The sequence below is a fragment of the Carcharhinus amblyrhynchos genome, chromosome 34 (genome assembly GCF_965287045.1).
Source record: "Carcharhinus amblyrhynchos chromosome 34, sCarAmb.v2.hapA, whole genome shotgun sequence".
NCBI classification, from domain to species: Eukaryota; Metazoa; Chordata; class Chondrichthyes; order Carcharhiniformes; family Carcharhinidae; genus Carcharhinus; species Carcharhinus amblyrhynchos.
The window spans coordinates 9689632-9713229 of record NC_137357.1 but is presented as its reverse complement, the minus strand read 5'-3'; the positions used below and the strand labels follow the sequence as shown (position 1 = coordinate 9713229).

Genomic DNA, 23598 nt, shown 5'->3' with positions numbered 1-23598 from the left:
TTGCAGATGACACAAAGCTGGTAGGACGGTGAGCTGTGAGGAGGATGCAGAGATAGTTCAGCATTATTTTGGCAAGCGTGAGTGAGTGGGAAAATGCATGGCAAATACAGTCTAGTGGGGATAAATGTGATCCATGAGATGATCCATTTTGGTCGCAAAAAAAAGACTGTTTATTATCTGAATAGTTATAAATTAAACAGGGAATGTGCAATGAGATCTGGTGTCCTTGTACATCAGTTGTTGAAGGTCAGCGTGCAGGTGTAACAGGCAGAAAAGAAGGCAAATGGTATGGTTGCGGGTTCTTGATAGCATCAGGAACATTGTTCCTGCATTTACCGGATCTAGTCCAGTTAAAATGTAATAGGTTTTTGAGACCCCCCCCACCGCACTGCCTTATTCTTCTAAACTCCAGCTATTATGATCCGAACTGTCTTAATCTTTCCTGATAAAGCAGGCCTGCAATCCCTGGAATCAGCATAATATGTTGGCTTTCATAACAAGAAGATTTGAGTACGGGAACAGGGACATCTTACCGTTATTATACAGGGTCTTGGTGAGGCCACATCTGGAGTATTGTGTGCAGTGTTGATCTCTTCATCTGAGAAAGAATGTTCTTGCTACTGAGGGAGTTGAGAGAAGGCTGATCAGGCTGATTTCTGGGTTGGCAGGACTGACATATGAGGAGAGATTGAGTCATTTAGGATTATAGTCACTGGAGTTCAGAAGAACTTGTGGAACTTGCTACAGAAAGCAGTTGAGGCCAAAACACTTTGGGTGGAGATTCTCCCCCAAAAAAATTCCAAGTAGCGACTTTGTGTTAAAACTGGAGTAAATCCAGCTGTTTTTTCCTGCAGGATTTTCAAAATGAATCTCCTGCACTCTGTGCACTGCAGACTGCCCTCGCCTGAATCTTGCTAAAAATCGGTGGGCAGGGCCTATTCCCGTTGGAGAGGCCGGCAGCATAGCGCTGAGTGGGCCATTGCATGTGCCGGTCTGTCAGCAGCAAGATTGGTGAATGCACAGTAGCCTGCACTGCTGGCCTCCTGTTCGTTGGCCGGCTCGATCGTTGGCCAGACCCAAGTGCAGTGCGCCAGCAAGATCCTCCCACCACCCCTACCCCCATGGGCTCACCCCCTTGGCACTGACCAATGCCCAGTGGTGGGGAGCTGTTGTAAACCCCACTGGAGTGAAACGCTCCTGGCGAGGGATATGGGGGAGACTCTCGCGGGCCTGTAGACCTCAGTCCCAGGCCTGCTAATTAGATTGAAATGCTCATTTTCATAATTTATACAACTCCGTGCCGATTTATGGCACTGAGCTGTTAGTGCCAGCAATCCGGAGGCTGTGGCACTCCTAAATGTCCCCCGCTTGAGTTTCCTGGCCCACTGCATTGCGAAAAGTAAGGATTGGCTTGTACACTAATGCAGTGCAGTGGGCTGGAAGAATCATCCCCTTTTTCAAGAAAGAGTTAGATTTATCTTTTTTGGGTGAGGGGGACCATGGATATTTAAAGTTTAGTTTCAAGTTTATTTATTGGTGTCACAGGTAGGCTGACATTAACACAGCAATGAAGTTACTGCGAAAATCCCTCAGTTGCCACACTCCAGTTCTTGCTCAGGTGCACTGAGGGAGAATTTGGCATGGCCAATGCACCCAACCAGCACGTCTTTTGGACTGTGGGAGGAAACCAGAGCGCCCAGACGAATCCCAAGCAGACACTGGGAGAATGTGTGCAGAATCCACACAGGCAATGACCTAAGCCAGGACTCGAACCGGGGCCCTGATGCTGTGAGGTATTGTACTAACCTCATGGATAGGGGGGGTAGGGTGGGATTAGACGGTTGAGTTAGATGATCAGGCATGCTCATAATTAATGGCTGAGCAGGGAGCAAGGGCCGAATGGCCTCCTGTTCCTACTTCCTATGTTGTAAAGCATTTAAAAGCACGTGGTAACAAGATGGGAGTTATTTGGACTGATGAAGATCAAAAATCCACTTGACAAAAGTGCGAAGTGAAGTCCGTCTTAATAGAAAATGTATGAACTGGGCCTCTTGCCTTTGGCATGAAGAACCACCAATAGTATTGTGAAAAAGTTGGAAGCTAAGGCAGTTAAAATTGAAAAAACCCTTCCCCACCCATGCTTTTTGTTTTGCAATACTGGTAATGGGAGCAAAGATTGAACAGGAATTTGGAAGAATTGAGAGTTCTATCCGGACAACTGTTTTTCAGAAGTGAGTTGGGTATTGCTGGCTGCTCCTGGCATTTTGCAACATAATTGCTTGTGGATGATGACAGTTCAGTGACAGGTGATGGGTTTATAAGAGTTGAAGGGACCTGGTTCAGGAAGGAAGAAACAATGTGGGGGAAAAGGTCGTTCTCAGAGAAAAAGCATTGCTTTTGGAAAGAGAAAAATGATCAAAAAAAGTGATTTTTTTTTTATGAAACCTTTCTGAATATATGAAGAAATTGTTTATAGCTTCTAAAAATGTAATCCCTCTTGAAGGAAAATATGTTTTTATCTGTCATTGCAGGAAGGTAACAAAAAGGTAATTTATGGACCTCTTTGAAGGTTATGCCACAACCTTTGCCCATTTAGTTTATTGTGTCTTTTTGCAGTGAAAAGAATTGTTTCTTGCACGCTATTACAAACAAAACATATCGTTCATAGAGAAGGAAACAAAAGAGTGCAGAATATAGCATTAACAGTCATAGCTAGGGTGTAGAGAAAGATCAACTTAATGTAAAGTAGGTCCAGTCAAAAGTCTGACAGCAGCAGGGAAGAAACTGTTCTTGAGTTGGTTAGTACGTGACCTCAGACTTTTGTATCTTTTTCCCAAAGGTAGAAGTTGGAAGAGAGAATGTCTGGAGTGTGTGGGGTCCTTAATTATGCTGGCTGCTTTGCTGAGGCAGCGGGAATTGTAGACAGAGTCAGTGGATGGGAGGCTGGTTTGTGTCATGGATTGGGCAACATTCACGACCTTTTGTAGTTCCTTGTGGTCTTCGGCAGAGCAAGAGCCATGCCAAGCTATTATACAACCAGAAAGAATGCTTCCTATGGTGCATCTGTAAAAGTTGGTGAGAATTGTAGCTGACATGACCAAATGGTGGACAAGTCACATCATTAGCTCCTAATTGTTTTTTTTTAATTTATGAACAACATTTTTTAAATTTCTTGTGTAAATGTTAATGGCATAAACTAAATTTCATGTTTTTGGTTCTCCTTCATAGATGGTTTACATCCAGCATCTGATCAAACGTCAAAACTGTCTGCATATGAAATTACAATCCCACGACAGTTGACAGAAAGAGAAAAGCGAGATGCTGGCCTATCTCCCTCTCATCAGGTATATCGGAAAATCATTATGCTGTTGACTTGCGTGGCTGTACCGTGTTGCTAAGTCTCTATGATGAAAAGGATTCAGGAAGATTTGTTTGAAAACAGATTGCCTTTTAGCATTTTTTGAAAGAGATCCAATTGAGGTACAGGGTATTTTGAACAATTAAGGGGTTAGATAGGGTAGACAGAGAGAAACCATTTCCTCAAATTGAGGTATCCATAATCAGAGAGCATATCTTAAAATTTGACAGCCTATTTAGAAGTGAAATCTTTTTAATGCGTGACAGTAGAAATCTGCAAGTTTTGTAACATTGCTTTTTCAGAAATCTTGCCCTTGCCTCCTGCTAAAAAAGAAACTATTATCTAACTTGCCTGTTCAGGTTCTTTGAACTTGTGTGATAAGCAGAATAGGATGGTTACTAGAACTCTGAAATCAAAACAGAAATCGCTGGCAATACTCAGCAACCCTGGCAGTCTCTATGGAGAGTGAAATGTGGAGGGAATAGGAGGTACATGTTGTCCCTTGTGGCCGAGAGTCTCTCTCTCTCAGACCCAGGAGACAAGAAGACAACAAGCCACAAGATGAGGACAAGGCATCACACGGAGCAACAAGAGTTGGAAGTGAGCTGAAAGAAAAATGACAGAGTATGAAGAAAAGGGGACATGCCCTTTCTCTGTCTGACCCCAAAGATCTCTCTCTTCCCTGCTCTCTTCCTATCTCCACATACTCGCAGCTGCCTGAGTTTGCTGAACCTCCAATAATAATAGCCCTTTTCTCTCCCATGTTTGCTGCTTCTCGGCTCATTTTCCCCAGCAAACAGGCTGTGACTGGAAGAGCAGTCCTTTCCAGGAATTTTCAATTTCTCTGACCAGTTCATTGGTTTCAGGGGCCACGGAGAGGGACTTCTCGGACCACAGTATGGCAAGCAAGCCGCTGGTTTGACAAGCCTAGGGTGGAGGAACAAAGCAATTTCAGGGTACAAGCATATGAACTATTTAAAAACAGGGCCACAGAAAAGCACAACAGGATTTATTTATATTAGATAGGATTGAAAAGTGATCTAAACAAGGACCTTGGTCAGATCACACTTAACGGTACTGTGGTGTTCTAGTTGCCAGATTGTAAAAGGGATCTCAAGACTCTGGAGAGGGTGCAGATATGATTTACAAGGATAATATCCAAAATGCATGGGTCTGAATATTTGGACTATTAACAGGCTGTGACTCTTGGTAGAAGAAGGCTGAGGGGTGACCGAGTCGTGATCTTTAAAATTATAAAATCTTTTGATAGAGAGATTGGAGTAATCGGAAACCACCAGTTTAAGATAGTCACCAAGAAATCAATAGGGAATTCTATTACCCTATAACTTCTTAACCCAAAGAATGGTTTAAGCATGTGGAACTTATTACCACAGGGAGTGTTTGAAGCGATTATGATAGTGGCATTTCAGGGGAAGTTAGACAAGCATTTGAGGGAAAGGAAATAGATTGTTACGAAAGTAGATTTAGATGGTAAAAGATGGGAGAAGGATTCAGTGAAGTGTAAACGCCAGCTTGAATGGTTGAGCTGAACGACTGGTTTCACTGTTCTATATATCCTTTGTAAGTTTGTGTTGCAGTAGATGATATTCCTCTTCTGGCCTCAGGTTTTGACACTGTATTTCAAAATTTAACTCATTCTTTAGTTAGTTTCATTGAATTATGAATCAGATAATTTCCTAACTCTCTACTGAATCATTCTCTAAAGTCTTTGATGAGATAGCACCCTGTGGTTGCGCAAAGCAACTTAATTTGGTCAGCGAGACCTCTCATGTTTATAACTGTGTCAGTGAAACAATACAAGGAAAGTCTGATGACAGTTAAGTTATGTACTTACTGTAAACATTAGACTTTTTTTGTTTACGCTAATGGATGCATTCTTTAAACCTTGGAATTTTGATGGCCTGTTTTCAGCTATGCTATCAGAGGAATTCATTGCCATGTAACCTTTATCTGCAGTTTTTAAAAAAACTCTAGGTTTTATTACAAGGATTCAAACACTTCAAGCTGTTTTCGTTTATTTTTGTTTAGTTTCTGCCAGGATCTTATAAGCTTGATAGTCAGCCAAAAAATCCATGTGACGTTACAGCCCACCAGTGCCTTGTGTGTTTCCTGGAAGCTTAGTTGATATGTTCTTGACGTAGATCCTCCTTTTTGTGCAAGAACAGAATGGTCACATTCTCTGTTGTGATTGATTTTAAAAAGAGGGGATTTCTTTGCTATGCATTAGGGTTTCAGCTAAGCTACTTTTCTCAAGACACCTTTTGGGACATTTTCTCAAAATCTTGAGGAAACTGATTTTGTTGGACGGATTATTTTAAACACTTCGATTCAAAGTGTCTGTTTATCATATTCTTCACCTCAAATTTCAAGTAAGATCATTGGAACAGCAACCAGCTATTTAGCCTTTTGAGAATCGTCTGCATCTTCTGACTGTTTTGTGAACTCACTGCACAAACCCATGGTTTCCCGATAGCCTTTAATATATTTCGATCACCAAAAGTCTGCCAATCTCAGATTAACAATTATCTAGCATCAATTGCCATATGAAGAAAGTTCCAGATTTCTGTCACCATTTACACATAGAACTGTGTCGTAGTTTCACCCTGAAATATTTGGCTCTAAGTTTTCGATGATGACCCCCTGTTCTGAGTTTTTTTTAAGATTAGATTTAGCAGCTATGTTCCCCTTTTGCTGTTTCATGTAAGAAAAGTGTTGATTTCAGAAATGCAGAACTTTCAGTTACATTGTGCTTTTTCTCACCTCAGAATCTTAACACTGCAAAGCCAATAACATGTTGCAATGTTGGGAAATGTGGCAACTGTTTTCACACAGTAAGGAGATAAAGGGACCAGATGGTTTGTTTTAGTGATGTTGGTTGAGTGATAACTGTTTATCAAGGCGTAGGAAGATCTTCCTTGAATGGTACACTTTGAACAAGTTGTGTCCAGTTCAGAGACAAGACATCTCAACCAAAAGATTGCAGACTGAACCCGGGTTTTGTGTTACGTCCCAAGACATTTTGTCTTGCACCTGTCTTGAATATGTGCAGGGCTTTGTACTCGCAACTTTTTATTCGGAAACAAGAGTGCCACTGCTGAGCTCAGTCTGGCCTGTTAGTTGTTCAGTTGCTTTTAGTTTCTATGGTTGTACAAATAATGCAGCTCCACAATATTTGGCACAAATTGCAGATTTGCCAAAATCTGCTTAAAATCCACTGTGGTTACTGAGCTGTTTCAAGTGGTAAATAAAATTGCTTTAGATGCTAAATGACGATTAGTTTGCATATTTTCTAATAATTACATTCATTGTTTGAACTAAGAGGCCTGTATAAATTTTGACAGAGGAGAAGGAAGGACCTTCCCAAATCAGTGTTGTGATCATGTAATTGGAAACCTCTCTTACCCCTCCACCTGCTTGCTATCAGATGTTTTATTCATAGCAAAGCAGAGGATGATAATCCATTGCCCTGGACCTTGCTATTAGTTTTCTATAATCAACTGGAAATATGTCAGAAGAGTAACTTGTCTTCCTCCATTTATCTTCTCCTCTACTAATGGAGATCAGTTACTCAGCAAGCGAACAAAGTTGCAAGTCAATAGACTAACCCATTTAGAAATCTGAACATTGTAATTACCCCTGGGGAGGAATTCCAGTGTTACAGGATTCCAATGAACAAGTATTTTCTCAAGAAATGCATTTCTTCAACGGCTTCAAAATAATTTAAGACTGAGGAAAAAGTCCATCAGTTACTCTTGCGATTATGCATTTGTCCAAAACACAGGTGCGCAAATACACTTCAACTTGTGAAAACAGAAATCTCTGAATATGTCTTTGGTTACAGCAAACCACCTGAAGTTCAGCTTGCATGGATTGCAAAATGCAGAATGCAGCTTTGGAAATTGGAGTCATGCTTTTACGATTCCTCTTTTAATGTAGTCAGATCACAAGAGTAACTGATGAACTTCTCCGTCTTAAATTATTTAGAAGCCTTTCAAGATTTCCTCTGGATGACTGATGCCTGAGTAAGAGGTTTCAATTCACTTTTTTCAACACACATTCTATCAGGTGTTTTTTCCCCCCTTAATTTTTGTAAGTTTGCACATGTAATTTATTGTAATTTGCTAATAATGTATAAAAAAGAGCCAAAAGTATTTGCTAATGACTGTTTTTTATTATGCTGAATGCCTCAGGACAGACTGTCATATGCCATTCAGGTGGAAGGCCATGAACACATTGTCCACTTGAAGAGAAATGAGTAAGTATCATTTCATAATCAGCAATGTTGGGTCTCTGTTCTGTGTCTGTTGATGGTTAAATCCAAGCTTGCACAGATCACTGTCATTGTTTTGTAGTACTAGATGCCTAAAAAAAAATCTGTAAAAGAATTCCTTCTTGGGATGTGAGTGATACAAGGTCATATTTGCTGCTTGTCTTTTGCTACCCTGGGAAGCTGATGCTGGAGTGCTCTGAGAGGGTGTTGAACAGTCAATCAGAAAAAATGTCAGTTATAAACCTGACCAGGTGGGATTGGAAGTTGCTGAAGGAAATACATTAACCAAGCAAGTTCTTTTTCCCCCAAAGATTTACACAAATCAATTCACAACTAGCAGTGGTGATATTTGAACTCTGGACCACTGGATTGTTAATCCAGTAACTCTGACTGTTATTCAATTATACTCTATTGATCAGAAATGGTGTTTTGGATGGGAAGATCCAAAACAAGAAGAATAACGTTGCCCTCCCGCCTCTGCCATTTTTTTCTCAGGAAGGAAGTGACTCCCCTTCCTGAATTAGTCCCATAGGGAGCCTCACATTAGTAAACAGCCTTGATGTGGCAACCTCCGACAGCCACTGCCGCTCAGCCACGAAGGCAAAGTTAGTTCTTAGCTGATAGTTAGACAAGCAATACCTAGTATGCGTCACTGCCCAGAAATTAGGAGCAGGAAGATCTGTTGATCATTTCCTACTGCACTTCCACTTTGAACCCTACCAAGAGCAGCAGATGCGCCATAGGTTGACACATGAACTGATGACTGATGGCCTGGGTGGTTTAATTCCAAACCTGCCTTTGCATTTATCAAAAATACAGATGCACAAATACACTTAAACTTGAGGAAATAGAAATCTCTGAATATTTCTGTGGCAACAACAAACTACCTGAACTTCAGCTTGCAAAATTCAGAGTGCCTCAAACAGCTTTGTCAATTGTGGTCAAGCTTTTACGCATTCTCTTTATTTTAATGAGGTCAGATCATAAGTGTAACTGATGGACTTTTTCTCCGTCTTAAATTATTTAGAAGCCTTTGAAGCAATCCATAATTGCTTTCATAGACTGGTTGTTAGTGCTATTTCACTGTAGCTTTCTCTTGATCAGGAAGTGAATAGGGTGTTATTGAGTGCTCGTTGCTGACTTTAAACAGTCATGCTTTTGTAACGTGGGATGACTTCTTGAGGGCAATGATGTACTCATTTCATTTCTTTTAACATTCTTGGAATGGCAAATTTTGAGCAAATTAAGAGGAGGGGTATTTGGATAAATTGGAATTACTTTAATTTGTGTCCCTTGAGCATACACAGTTTTAATGACTCCACCATTAGTGGCTGTGCCTACAGCTGCTCAGATCCTTAGCTCTGAATCTCTCTTCTTAAAGTTCTCCTGCCTGTCTACCACCCTGCCTTCCTTGAAGGCATTACTTAAAACAGGCGTCTTTGACAGTTTTTGGTCATCTGTCCGAATATGTGTATCTCAGTCAAATTTTGCTTCTGTAAAGGACCTTGGGACTTGTAATACATTAAAGCTGCTATAATAAATACAAATTGCTGTGAATGAATGGTGGAATTAGAAGATTTGCAAAGTCACACTAAGAAGAGTTAAATAACTAAGTGTACTGGGGAATAGCCAGTGTATAGACAGCTTTTTGTAAATTCTAGCCCCATATGCTCTGCATGTGATGTTACCATGGTGACTGTTTTGGGAAGAATTTCAATTAATGGTGAAAGTACAGTCTTTTGAATGTTTTCTCAATACTGCCTGAAGTCATGTTGAAATTGCCACCATGTGGTGTGCTGTTTGTTTTTTTTATAAATCCAAAAGGCAAGTTTTTAAGCAACACATTTGTAAATTTTGGAGCGATACTTTCACTTGGCCCCACCCCTGTCAAAATCAACAGTATTGAGGCTCCGCTTAACACTGTGAACCATGATGGGAATAAGATAACGGATTTTCAGCCTTGACTTCTGTATGTTGCTATTGACACGCACGCAAAATTAATCTTGAAAAGATTGTACTTTGAAAATAAATAAGAGATAAACACAGTTTCCAGTGCCCAAGACATCTTGGGGTTGACACACCATTAAAAAAGTTTTCTGGTTTTGTATAATTTTTAGGAAAATTGGCGATGACGACAACAGCAAGTAATGAGGAAGGCAAATGCAATGTTGTCTTTTATTGCAAGAGGATGGGAGATAAAAGTAGGGAAGTCTTGCTGCAAATGGATAGTGCATTTGTGAGACCACACCGAGAGTACCATGTACAACTTTTGTCTCACTATGTAAGAAAGGCTATACTTGCATTGGAAGGGGCTCAGAAAAGATTCACTAAGTTGATTCATATGATGAAGTGATTGCCTCATGAGGAGAGGTTGAACAAGTTTACAACACTGCAAGAATACATTGAAACCTATACAATTCTGATGGAGCTTGACAGGATTGTTGTTGAGGGATGGTTCCCCTTGTGCGAGAATGTAGAAGTAGGGATTATAGTTTTCCATTGATGATGGAGATGAGTAGGTATTTTCTTCTCTCAGAAGGTTGTAAATCTTTGAAATTTAAAATATCCTTAAAGCTGAGTTGGACAGATATTTCAACCACACAAGATTCAGGGGCAGGAGCTTGGAATTGAGGACACCTTCAGATCAGTATGTAACTCACCAAAGACTTCACAAAGTCTGACCAGCATCGAGAAAAAAATTCTCCATTTGCCTGGAAAAGTGCAACTCCAACAACATATGGATATGCTGAGATGATGTTTCCCTTCATGGGAAAATCAAGAACTATGGCCACAGTTTCAAAATAATTTCTTCTCCCACAGGATTATTTTTTGGAATTCTCTTCCACAGAGAGCAGAGTCCTTGAATATTTTCATAGATGAATGAGACGGACTTTGATCTTACAAGGGAGTCGAGGGTTAAGGGGGATAGGCAAGAAAATGGACTTGATGCCACATCAAATCAGCTGTAACTTTATTGACTGGCAGAGTAGGCTGAATGGGCAGCAGGGAGGCACAGTGGTTAGTGCTCCTCCCTATACTGTCAGGGACCCAGGTTCCGGTCTCGGGTAGCTGTGTGGAGTTTGCACATTCTCCTCATGACTGTGTGGGTTTCCTCCAGGTGCTCCAATTTCTCCCACAATCCAAAGATGTGCAGATTAGATTGTTTGGCCATGTGAAATTGTCCTTCAGTGTGCCGAGATGTGGATTAGGGGGATTAGCAAGGTAAGTACTGTGGGTTTATGAGAATAGGGCCTGTGTAAGATGCTTTGTCAGAGAGTTGCTGCAGACTTGTTGGGCTGAATGGCCTCCTTCTGGAGCAGCGGTCTCCAAATTCTGATCCGGAAGCGGCCTGCTGCGGGCCGTAGTCTGGAAACCCCTGTTCTAGAGGGTAGAAATTCTATGATTCTGCCAAATGGCCTCTTCCTACAGTGAAAGATTCTATGAATGGCCTTCTCCTGCTTGTATTCCTTATGTTCTTACTAAAGAAACCTGACACCATCCAAATCACAGACAGCCATTCTTTTATGTTTGATTTACTCATGACATGAACATCGCAGGCTCAGCCAGCGTTTGTATTGCCCATCCCGAAGCACCTTTGAGAAGGTGATGGTGAGTTGCCTTCTTGGACTGCTGCAGCTCATATAATATAGGTACACCCACAGTGCTGTTAGGAAGGGAATTTCAGGATTTTGATGCAGCGACAGTGAAGAAACGGCAATATGCCTTCAAGTCAGGATGGTGAGTGGCTTGGAGGAAGACTTGTAGGTGAAGGTATTCCCATATATCTGTTCCCTTGTCCTTCTAGATGGTCGCAGGGTTTGAAAGGTGCTGCCTAAGGACTTTGAGTTTGTGCAGTGCATCTTGTAGAGTGTACGCATTGCTGCCATTGTGATGGAGGGTGTCCATGTTTGTGGATGGGGTACCAGTCAAGTGGTCTGATTTGTCTTGGGTGACGTGAAGCTCCTTGGTTGTCGCTGGAGCTGCACTAATCCAGGCAAGTGGAGAATACCCCATCACACCCCTTCCTGACCTGTGCCTTGCTCATGGTCGTGTGCTTTTGGGAGTCAGGAAGTTACCACAGGATTCTGAGCCTCTGTCACGACAGTATTTATATGGCTAGTTTAATTCAGTTTCTGGCTTATGGTAAACCCTGGATGCTGATAGTGGGGGATTCAGCGATGGTAATGCCATTGAATATCAAGAAGTGATGGTTGCATTCTGTGTTAAGAACATAATAAGAACATAAGAACATAAGAAATAGGAGCAGGAGTAGGCCATCCAGCCCTTCGGGCCTGCCCCGCCATTCAATAAGATCATGGCTGATCTGTCGTGTCTCAGTTCCACATTCCCGCCCTCTCCCCATAACCCTTAATCCCCTCGCTTATCAAAAACCCAAATTGTTGGAGATGGGCATTGCCTGGCATTTGTGAAGTGCAAACTTTACTTACCACTTGCTACTCCAAGATTGATTGGCACCTTACATCAGCTTTAACATTCACTCATTCTGCTCCTCGTTCACAATGACTGACATGTATATGATCTGCAGCATTGCAGCAACTTGTCAAGACTTCAACCGTGCTTTTCGAGCCCATGATCTCGACTTCCTTAAAGCACAATTAAGAACAGCAGCACTGCAAATTTTCTTGTTAGCCTCATATCATTATGATTTAGAGCTACATTACTGTGCCACCACTTTGGCAAAAATTCTGGAATTTCTGACCTCATAGCACGATGAGTATATTAACACCACGTAGACAGTGGAGGACCAGCAGAAGCAGCGGCTGACTGTGATCTATTCCATGATAATTAGGGATGGCAATGCTGGTGATACTCACATCCCAGAAAAAAAATCCAAAAAATGATACTGAATGATGGAACAGGTGGAGCAGCTGTGAGGGGCTACATGGCCATTAGCCAGGAACTGAATTAAACTAGCCATCTAAGTACTTTAGTGACAGAAGCTCAGAATCCTGTGGCAAGTAACACACTTCCTGACTCCCCAAAGCCCATCTATAGCTAACATATCTGCTCCACTTTAGAGTCATAGGGCGCGATCTTGTGAAAAAAATTCAAAGCGCTGAACTTGTGAGAAAACAGGAGAGGACACAGAGGCCACAAGAGGACACAGGTTTAGGGTGCTGGTGCTGGGGAGTAGGTACAGAGTTGATGTCAGCGGTAAGTTTTTCACTCAGGTAGTGGAATCGACTGCCGGCGGTGGTGGTGGAAGTGGATTCGATTGGGTCTTTTAAGATACTTTTAGATGAGTACATGGGACTGAGTGAGATAGAGGGCTATAGGTAAGCCTAGTGGGTAGGGATATGTTTGGCGCAACTTATAGGCCGAAGGGCCTGTTTGTGCTGTCGTTTTTCTATGTTCAGTGATCTAGAATTGCGCAGCTTTTGTTTTGGTGCAGGGCGGAATCTAAGCTCACTGCTTGTTCAGCTGTAATGACACCCTGATCTCCCAGTGTACACTCAGACTTCCTAAAGCCTTCTGCCAGTCACTTCCTGTGCTGGTCTACCCCACACACCACACCACCCCGCGCCCCCGCACCCCCCCGCCCCCCCCCCCCCCCCCCCCGCCTCCCCTCAACTCGCACTATGGACATCAGGATGCACCCCTTGCTGATCAGCCCCTGCCCCCATGCTGTTCTGCTCACCCATCCCTTGGACGTTGCCTGCAGAGCTCCCCTTCCATCCCTAATCACCACCCTTGCAGAGTTTCCCCTTTCTTGATCACCACCCCTGCAGAGTTCCCCTACCCTCCATGATCACCAGCCCTACAGATTTTCAATCCCTCCCTGCTCAATCTCCATTGAGTAAGGCCCCACTGTTTCGCACTGCCCCTGACATCGTTATGGTGCCTCGTGGGCAGTACCAGGGTGCCAGGCAAGCAGTGCCAGGTTGGTACTGCCCCATGGGCACTATCCAGCCATACCTTTGACCACCCAGGGGCTCCAATGGCCTCTGATTCATCTGCAAGGCCATTACATCTAGTCTCTGTCGACAATGACTGGCTGTGATTCTCACTGGCGAGCAGGTAAAACAGGACTGGTACGATTGGGGGAGGCGAGAAACAGTGCATTTTTTTTGCACCTCACCTGATCATACCACCTCATCTTTTCAGAAGATGGGTGGGATGAGGCTGTAAAATTGTGCCCATAGTGTGTTACAGCACAGAAAAAGGCCACTCAGCCTGCTTAAATTCTTATGACTAGCGAAGGTTAAAAGACTGTGATTGGATAATGGTTGGCTAATTGTTGGGAAACTTGTTTTTTTAATCCTCTGTTAAGTTCTCCATATTACTGGTAGATCTTTTGTTGCCCATTGCTCACTCCCCTGAGAAGCTGGTGGTCACCCTTCCTCTTCTATTTTCTGCAGTCCACGGACAGGTTTGTTAGTCTCCCCCACTTCCTTTGAATCCACATAAATGGAACAGTTTAGTTTCAATTGTAGGTTTTGTTTTTAAATTGCATCCAGCTGCCCTGCCTTGTGTGTGTGAGAATCCTATGTTGATTGAAACTACATTGAAAAAACGTGATTCTGAATGTGATCAGAAAAGTATCTCGCACTGATGTGCACCATTTGTCCTGAGCAGATCACCTGAGTTTTGAAACTTCACAATGCCAGGATCACATACCTTCCTGTTATTTTAAAAAAGAGAGAAAATACCGGTAAAACATGACAGACCTCTGAAAGGGCATGTTTCTGGATGTTGCTGAAGTGGTTGTGTAGCCCCAGCACTTTCTGTTGTTATACTTTTTCAGCACATGCAGTTTATTCTTTGTCTCTTCATCTCCATTTTTCCTTCTCTTGCTATTAGAAATACAGACACATCTTTATGGGGATGCAAAGTATCCCCCTGCCACTTCGTCATCCATTTTTTTTTGCCTCCCCATTTCCATCCCATCCTGTAGGTTAGAAAATTGCAATGTCCTATTATGACATTGCCTACACCGCAAAATTACTTAATTGGCGATAAAGGGCTTTGGTCGGAAGGAGGTTCATGAGATATTGCCTGGAGTGGAGAATTTCTCTGGGGTTGTTTTCTTTGGAACAGAGGAGGCTGAGGAGTGACCTAATTGCATAACATTTAGTGGGGTCAAGATAGAGTGAACAAATTGCCTTGTTTCAAGTTTATTTATTTGTGTCACAAGTAGGCTTACGTCAACACTACAGTGAAGTAACTGTGAAAACCCCCTAGTTACCATATTCCAGTGCCTGTTCAGGTACACTGAGGGAGAATTTAGCACGGCCAGTATACCTAACCAGAATGTCTTTCAAACTGTGGGAGGAACCAGAGCACCTGGGAGGAAACCCATGCAGACATGGGGAGAAAGTGCAAACTCCACACACTGACCCAAGCCAGGAATCAAACCCAGATCCCTGGTGCTGTGAGACAGCACTGCTAACGACTGTGCCACCCTCAAGGTCATAGATTTTGGGAAACGATAGGAGGATTAGACAGAATTCGAGGGGAAATTTTTATCATCCAGATGGTGGTGGGGATCTGGAACTCATTGTCTGAAAGGGTGCAAGAAGCAGAAATCCTTGGATAAGTGCTTCGAGTACTGTAATGTAAAAGACTATGGATCAGGATCTAGAAAGTGTCGTTAGGCTGGATGGTTACTTGTGGGCTGGCATGAAGTTGTGAAAGGCACGATATAAATGCAACTCATTGAAGACTTTACCTATTGGACTGGACAAACATTGATGGCTTGACCCTTGTCTCCAGTTAACATTACCAAGGTCAACGAGTTAATCTGCTAAATCTACAGAGGGTAGAACATGGGAAGCTAATGGGGCGTGCGTTGGATTAGTCAAGTGTCGAGGAAATGAAGGCATGGATGAAGGTTTCAGCAGCAGATAAGCTGAGGCAAGGGCAAAGTCGAACAGTGTTACAGAAATGGGAATTTTAAATGTGAAAAATATAAATATCCCCCTGACAAGGACTCATAATATATTTTAGATGGAAACTTTAACTTGAGGACATGTTGATAGTTCAGGCAGATGCACATGATCACTTGACATGATTGGAAAATATGTATGGAGTTCTACTGGTGCCTTGGCCAATAATCCTTTCTTAACCATCACTGCCAAAATAAAGCAAACTAGTTAGTTGCTTTTCTTCACTTACTGTTTGTGGGATCTTGCTGTGCATGTATTGGGTGCTGCATCTGTTTGCAAACAACAGGTGCCATCATTTAATGGCTGTCAAATGTCCTGTGGATGGAATAAAGTGTGATTATAGCATATGGAAGCACTTTGGTTTGAAATAAAGTAGATACTCCGAATAAAGTATTGTTTTGCAAGTTCAACAAATACCACATACTGCACATGACTGAATAAAAGCTATGAATTGGAAGTGTTTGCGCCTATCTGGAAGCTAGATTTTGCTCTGCTTTTTGTCCTTTTTTTTGCTAAGTCAGGTTAGATATTGGCAGGCATGCATGTTTCTGTGAACTAAACAGTGAGTGAATCATGTGGTTGTTTCTTTGGAATTATGCCCATTTTCTTTTTTGTCCCAGGTTGTGTGTGTACGCATGGGTGTGTGTTCAGTCATGGTGAACAATGCACCGCCATTGCACCATGTCACAGTGCTGCTTTTAAACAAAAAATAAGCTGCTCTGACACAAGCTGAACTTGAGCTTGTCACACTGGGATGTCCCAACCTGTGACCTGTTCAACGTACATCCAAACAAGTCAGGAAATCCAAGAACTTTTTCATATTTGGCCTCTCCATTGGTCTTTCACATCGATCATTTGTGAAGACTGAGAATAGTCCCCCATATTCTTTGATTATTCCATTTGTCTCACAGGACAGTTATTTTTCTGTACCATATTTAAAGCCTGAACCGTCATTTTCCAAAAGAAAGTGAGCAGATTTGCATCACACATTTTGAAATCTACAATTTCTTGAATGATGGAACAATACAGCATGGAAACTGACCCTTTGGCCCAACCGGTCCATGCCAACCATGGTGCCCTCCCAGCTCATCCCAATTGCCCACATTTGACCCATATCCCTCTTCTGCCTTCCCATCCATGTACTTACCCAAATGCTTTTTAAATGTTGCTATTGAACCTATCTCAACCACCTTCACTGACAGCTCATATGCAGCACCCTCTGCGTAAATAAGTTGCCCCTCAGATCCCTTTGAAATTTTTTCCCTCTCAAATTAAATGCATAGCCTCGAGTTTTCCCCTTCCCTGGGAAAAAGACTATTGTTATGGCTCAGGTCAGAAAACTCCACAATGTTTTATGAAGTGCACCTGGATCATAGGTTTTGCACCTTGAATTTGGCTAGGATGAGCATGATATGGTTCACCTTGGGTATGATTCAAATAACCCATGAGGCAGCCTTTATCAAACAAGGTTTATTTAAGAATACAGTTAACATGTATGAAAGAAAATTAATCATAACTTTTAGCAATTACAAACAAAACAACCACAATAATGTGTAACCCTGAACAAATATATCTAAGATGTTCCAATCAAAACTAAACTTCCTTCAGACAAAACCCTTTTCACAGGCTTAACGCAGCAAAGACGAGCGCTCACATGATACTGGAACTGAGTCCTTTGAATGAATGCTGCAGTCCTATTAATACATTCAGAACAGTTTGAAGTCAGAATAGCTTCCCAGACCAGGGAGACTCTCTGGTCAAGCCACCAATGGCAGATCTTCTACTTCAGGTTTAGCTTTGAGCTAAACCAGCAGAACTGCCCAAAACTATGGAGAGAGAGAGAAGGAGATACTTCTTTCCAGCTTGATGTCCCTTTTAAAACTAAAACCTGCAGCTCAGAACTGGAAATGAAAGAGCTCCTGTCATCTGACCTGCCAGACAATGCAGGGTCATAAAACTAATTCCCAAGGTAAAAATAAACAACCCCCATTTAAGCCATTTAAGGAGCAATAAAAGGACTCGCGTAGACAACCTGGTGCCACAATGAGGGCTGAGAGCGATATAGGACATGATTTTAAAAAATCTCTTAAAGGGGAAAAGGTGGCACAGTGGTTAGCACTCATAGCACCACGGATGCAGATTCGATTCCCAGCTTGAGTCACTGTCCGTGTGGAGTCTACACATTCTCCCTGTGTCTGTGTGAATTTCCTCTGGGTGCTTGGGTTTCCTCCCACAGTCCAAAGATGCACGAGTGGATTGGCCATACAAAATTGCCCTTTAGTGTTGGAGGGACAGCTGGGGTAAATGCATGGGGTATGGGGCTAGGGCCTGGGTGGGATTGTGGTCGGTGCAATGGCCTTTTTCTGCACTGTAGGATTCTAATGATACACTAACATCACTATGTGTATTCATCCTATCTATGCTCCTCCTGATTTTACACACTTGATTAAGTACGGCCCTCGTTCTCCTACATTCCAAGGAATGATGTCTTAGCCTGACCAACCTCTCTCTATAATTCAGGCCCACTAGTCCTAGTAGCATCCTCATAAATCATCTTTGCACTCTTTTTCCAGTTTATCAATGTCTTTTCTATGACCCAGTACTCCAAGTGCGACCTGACCAGACTTAAGTACAACTGTAACATAATGTCCCAACTTCTATGTTCGATGCTCTGACTAACGAAGGCCAGTGTGCCAAATTTCTTTTTCACCGTTCTGTCTACCTGCGATGTTGCTTTCTACAAATGTGTACTTGTATTCTGAGGTCCCTCTGTCCCTCAGCACTCCCCAGGGTCCTACCATTCACTGTCTCAGTCATACTCTGGTTTGACTTTACAAAATGCAACACCTCACACTTACCTGTATTGAAATCCATTTGTCAATCCTTGGCCCACATCTCTAACTGACCACAATCCCCCTGTAATTTTTGATTTAATTCTTCGTTATCAACGATACCTCCACATTTAGTATCATCTGCAAACTTACGAACCATGCCTCGTACATTCACATTCAAATCATTTATATAAATAACAAATAACACGGATCCCAACAGAGACCCCTGAGGCACACAAGTAGTCACAGGCCATCAGTCTGAGAAGCAGCCTTCAACCATCTGCTTCCTAGCATCAAGCCATTTTTGAATCCAGTTAGCTAGCTCTCCCTAAATCCCATGTGACCTAACCTTCCAGACGAGCCTGCCGTGTAGGACCTTGTCAAAGGCCTTGCTGCAGTCCATACTGACGACATCTACTGCCCTACCCTCATCCATCCTCTTAGTTACCTCTTTGAAAAACTCTAAATGATTCATCAGACGTGACTTTCCATGCACAAAGCTGTGCTGACTGTCCCTAATCAGACCTTGACTCTCCAAATGTTCAGCCTTCAGAATCCCCTCCAGTAACTTACCTGCTACTGATGTCAGGCTCACCGGCCTGTAATTCCCTAACAACATACGGTGGCACAATAGTTAGCAGTGTGACGACGAGGGATTTTCATAGTAACTTCATTGCAGTGTTAATGTAAGCCTACTTGTGACATGAATAAATAAACTTTGGATAAACTTCCCTGGCTTATCTCAAAGTTTGAGTGCCACAAGCAGGTTTACATTAACACTGCAATGAAGTTACTGTGAAAATCCCCTAGTCGCCACACTCCAGCACTATTTGTGTCCGCTGAGGGAGAATTTAGCATGGCCAGTGCACCTCAACAGCACATCTTTTGGACTATGGGAGGAAACCGGAGCACCGGGAGGAAACCCATGCAGACACTGGGAATATGTGCAAACTCCACACAGGCAGTGACCCAAGCTGGGAATTGTACCCAGGTCGCTGGAGCTGAGAGGCAGTCGTGCTATCCACTGTGCTTCCCCCTGCCCCCCTTAAAACTACTCTTTGCTATTCTCCTTAAACAACAGAACAACATTAGCCACCCACCAGGCTTACTGAACTTCACCAGTGGAAAGAAATAAAGCAAATATCTCTGCAAGGCATCTGCAATTTCTTACCTAGCCTCCCACAATATCAGAGGGTTCACTTTGTCAGGCCAGGAGATTTATCCACCTTAATGCGCTCTAAAGCTGCAGATAATGCCTCCCTAGTAATTTGCATGTGGCCCAAGACATCACCACTTGTTCCCGTTATTGCTTTAGCACCATGATTTTCTCCTCAGTTTACACTGAGAAATATCCATTAAAAATCTCACCCATCTCTGTAGCGCGCAGACGGCTGATCTTTAAGGGGCCTCTCCCTAGTCGCCCTTTTTCTCTTAACGTAACTCAAGAACCTCTTGGGATTTTCTTTAACCTTACCTGTAGATCCATCTCATATTGTGTCCATCTCATGTCATGTCCATCTCATACCCTCTAATGTTTTAACGATTAATTCCTCTGGAGGCCACCCTGCATGCCAAAATTTTGTGGATACAAGTCTAGCCAATTTTGAAAGGTCTCCAGAGAATCAATAGTTTATGCCACTCATTTCCTAGTCTCTGTCTTTTTTCACTGGTCCTCATTTCAAGGGTTGGCTGCACTCTGGATTATCTTTCTCTGTCGCCTGTCCCACAGCGATTCTGGTTAACATAGTCGCATCATCCATCCATGCCACCTTGGATCATCCTTTTGCATGTTTTCATAATGCTTTGCTTTGCATTACCTCTTTCCAAGCACTCCTGCTCTTGAAGTTGTATTTCCGAAGTATGTGAATTTCCTTGATGTCACTGCTTTCCAAGTTGTTCTTAATACTAGCTTTCCCGAGCAACCATTCATTTTCTGCTTGGCATTCCATGACAAGCACAACATTTGAATGAGTCCTTTCATTTCAACTGCTCTTATTTGAGCCACCTCATTTTTCTTGATGGTCCCACTTTCACAGCCACACGTTGTCACTGACAGAGTGGAGAGGGGTGAAGAAGGCTGGCCTGTACATGTCTTGGGGGGGGGGGCTAAAGATCAAACCGTGGAGAGGGTGGGAGGGGCAGCAATGAGGTCAGCAGTGAAGGGCGACTACGCATGCGCCGATCTTGGTGCTGACAGATCAGCGCATATGCAATGGCCCGCTCAGCGCTATGCTGCCAGCCTCTCCAGCAGGAATAGGCCCTGCCCTTAGCTTTCTAATATGATTCACGTTAGTGCACTCTACAGTACACAGTGTGGGAGATTCATTTTGAAACTCCTGCTGAACTTTACTGCAGTTACATAAATTCGATATTGAGAATTTTTTTGGGAGAATTGCCTCCGAGGACTTTCTGAAGACAATTTTTCATTGTAGTCAAGATGCTGAAGTTCCACACTTCTAGTGAGTTCACAAACTCTGACCCTTGTTAATTCCAGTCCAAATTTCTTAGGTGGTGAGTGACCCAAGATGGTTGAATGCATACTGACATTTCTCAGGTGTTCAGGTGGCCAGATCACCAACAACCTGCCCTGGTCCCTCCGTGCGGATATTATAGTTAAGAAAACCCACCAACGCCTCTACTTTCTCAGAAGACTAAGGAAATTTGGTGTGTCTGCTGCAACTCTCACCAACTTCTCCATAGAAAGCATACTTTCTGATTCTATCACAGTTTGGCATGGCTCCTGCTCTGTCCAAGTCCGCAATAAACTGCAAACGGTTGTGAACGAAGCCCAGTCCCTCATGCAAACCAGACTCCCATCCATTGACAATGTCTACACTTCCTGCTGTCTCAGAAAAGCAGCCAGCATAATCAAGGACCCCATGCACCCTGGCCATACTCTCTTGAACCTTCTTCCATCAGAATAAAAGATACAAAAGTCTGAGATTATGTACCAACCGACTCAAAAACAGCTTCTTCCCTGCTGCCATCAGACCTTTGAATGGACCCACCTTGCACCAAGTTGATCTCTTGCTCCACCCTAGCTATGACTGTAACACTTAATTCTGCACTCATTCCTTTTTTTTAATGAACTGTATGCTTTGTATGGTGCGCAAGAAAAGATATTTTTCACTGTATACTAATACACGTGACAATAGTAAATCAAATCAAATCAAAAATCCATTCTTAGATCGCCCCGAAAATTAGGTAAGTACTGCATTATCAGAGCTAGCTATCCTCGCTCAAACTATTTTAACTGAAAGACCTAAAGCATCATAGTAAGGAATTTATAGTGCCTTTCATGATCTCGGGACAGACCAAAGCATTTTCTAGGTAATCATTGCGGATCTGTTGGCTGAAGAGAGAAATATATACCAGGGCATGGAGGATTCCCTTTTCTTCCAATAAATCCATTGGCTCACTTATGTCCATTTGAACAGGAAAGACTGGGCTTAGGTTTGAGATCTTAGCTGAAAGTTAGCACCTCTAACAATGACGTGCTTCCTCTGTCCTGGCTCAGGCTGGAATTTGAGCCAAGTTGTGTGCAGGACTTTAATTTGACGATTGAATCAGAATATCGATCAACACACTAGGCTTTGTGTTGCTCTTGGATGAGAATGCTGCCTTTAACATTTTGAAAGTATTATTACATTTTGAAAAAGAAGTGTGTCAAATAAATGAATAATGACTTGGAGTGCCTTAAAATAAGTCACATGTAAAATACCACCAATGTGTATCAGGTTTTGAAAGTTTCTGTGCAATCCCAAAATCTTGGGATTGTTGGCATATGGTGAATTTAGTTCTGACTGTTAGTTTTCTTTTCCTTCAGAGACATTGTTCGAAAGGACTTTGTGATGTTCACCTACAGTGACAGTGGGATCTTGATCTCAACTCGGCCAGATGTTCAGGTATTCAATGAGGTGGAGGACGGAATGGGTATGGAATGATGGGGGAACATGATCAGAATTCTGATCGTGGGAAGGGAAACAGTTGAGTTTTTGGGGACAGCTGAAAGAACCTGGACCACGGTTAATGCGAAAAACTGCCTACTCCTTCACACTTCAGATTCTGCCTTCTTTCAACTCCCAAGGCTACGGAAACTCAGTGGAACAGTGTTAAATTTAAAATGCTGATAATCTCTGAGGCACACAGCCTTGTTAAAATAACTAATTGGGCAACATCCTTGTCATAGGTGGTTGCAAGCCTGCGTTTCAATCTCTATTGAAATTGGAAATGCAGCGATGCATGGTCAATTGGGTTTGAGTTCTCTCAGGTTTCAAATTTTATGTCTTGCCAATGGCCATCCTGTTTTCTTGAGTTTCAAGTTCCTCTCTTTGTATCTGGGCTGCCTCCAAAACAAGTTGAAATTTCAAGAGGACTTTCATCACATGTCCAACCTTATCCTGGAGGCAGGGTAGAAGCACCAGCTGTGAGCAGCAGAACATAGGAAGAGTTTCACTGACTCAGTCCATGTGCTTATAGCCATCAGAAACTCAGCTGTCTAAATCCATGACTTTATTCATGGCACAATAATGATCTTCTCTATCAATGACTGTTGCTGTGATTTCTTGCCCCCTTAAGATTTGAGTACTTCCTTTTTCTGATTAGAGATGATTAAGAGACTAAAATAATTTTACTTCACTTTCATTTGATCACAACCGTTCTGTTATATGCTGGTGATGTCGTGAGCTGAAACTTTGATTATCTGCTTCACTCCAGAGTCCCAGCAGATGTCTGAACCTTCCCTCTGAGACCCTAAGTACATATTTATGCCATAAAAAACAGCAATGTTAAAATAATAAGTTGGCATAAGTGGCACTGCCCTGTTTTCACTGTTTCTCTCACTGTGTTTGCACTTATATGGAAGAGTTAAAATCAATAAAAATAAAAGCAAAATATTGCCAGTCTGAAATGAAGACAGAAAATGCTGCAAAACTTGGGGCGGCACAGAGGTTAGCACTGCTACTTGCAGCACCAGGGACCCGAGTTCGATTCGCGGCTTGGGTGACTGTCTGTGTCTTGCACATTCTTCCTGTGTCTGCATGGGTTTCCCCTGGGAGTTCCGGTTTCCTCCCACAGTCCAGAGATGTGTGGGTTAAGTGGATTAGCCATGCTACATTGCCCCTTAGTGTTAAGGTGACTAGAGAGGGTAAATGCATGGGGTTATGGGGATAAGGCCTGGCTGGGATTGTGGTTGGTGCAGACTCGACGGGC

The 23598-nt window shown here is 42.7% G+C and overlaps 1 protein-coding gene across 2 annotated transcripts in view; it reads left to right on the top strand.

The window, feature by feature from the left end:
- The window catches only part of LOC145361175 (disintegrin and metalloproteinase domain-containing protein 9-like), a 141765-nt gene that overhangs the window by 36894 nt on the left and 81273 nt on the right, over positions 1-23598 (top strand). For both annotated transcript variants that reach the window (XM_080216796.1, XM_080216795.1), the window contains exons 2-4: positions 3229-3344; positions 7570-7634; positions 22214-22292. In XM_080216796.1, the coding sequence (XP_080072922.1) occupies positions 3229-3344; positions 7570-7634; positions 22214-22292 (260 nt within the window). The remainder of the gene's footprint in view (positions 1-3228; positions 3345-7569; positions 7635-22213; positions 22293-23598) is intronic.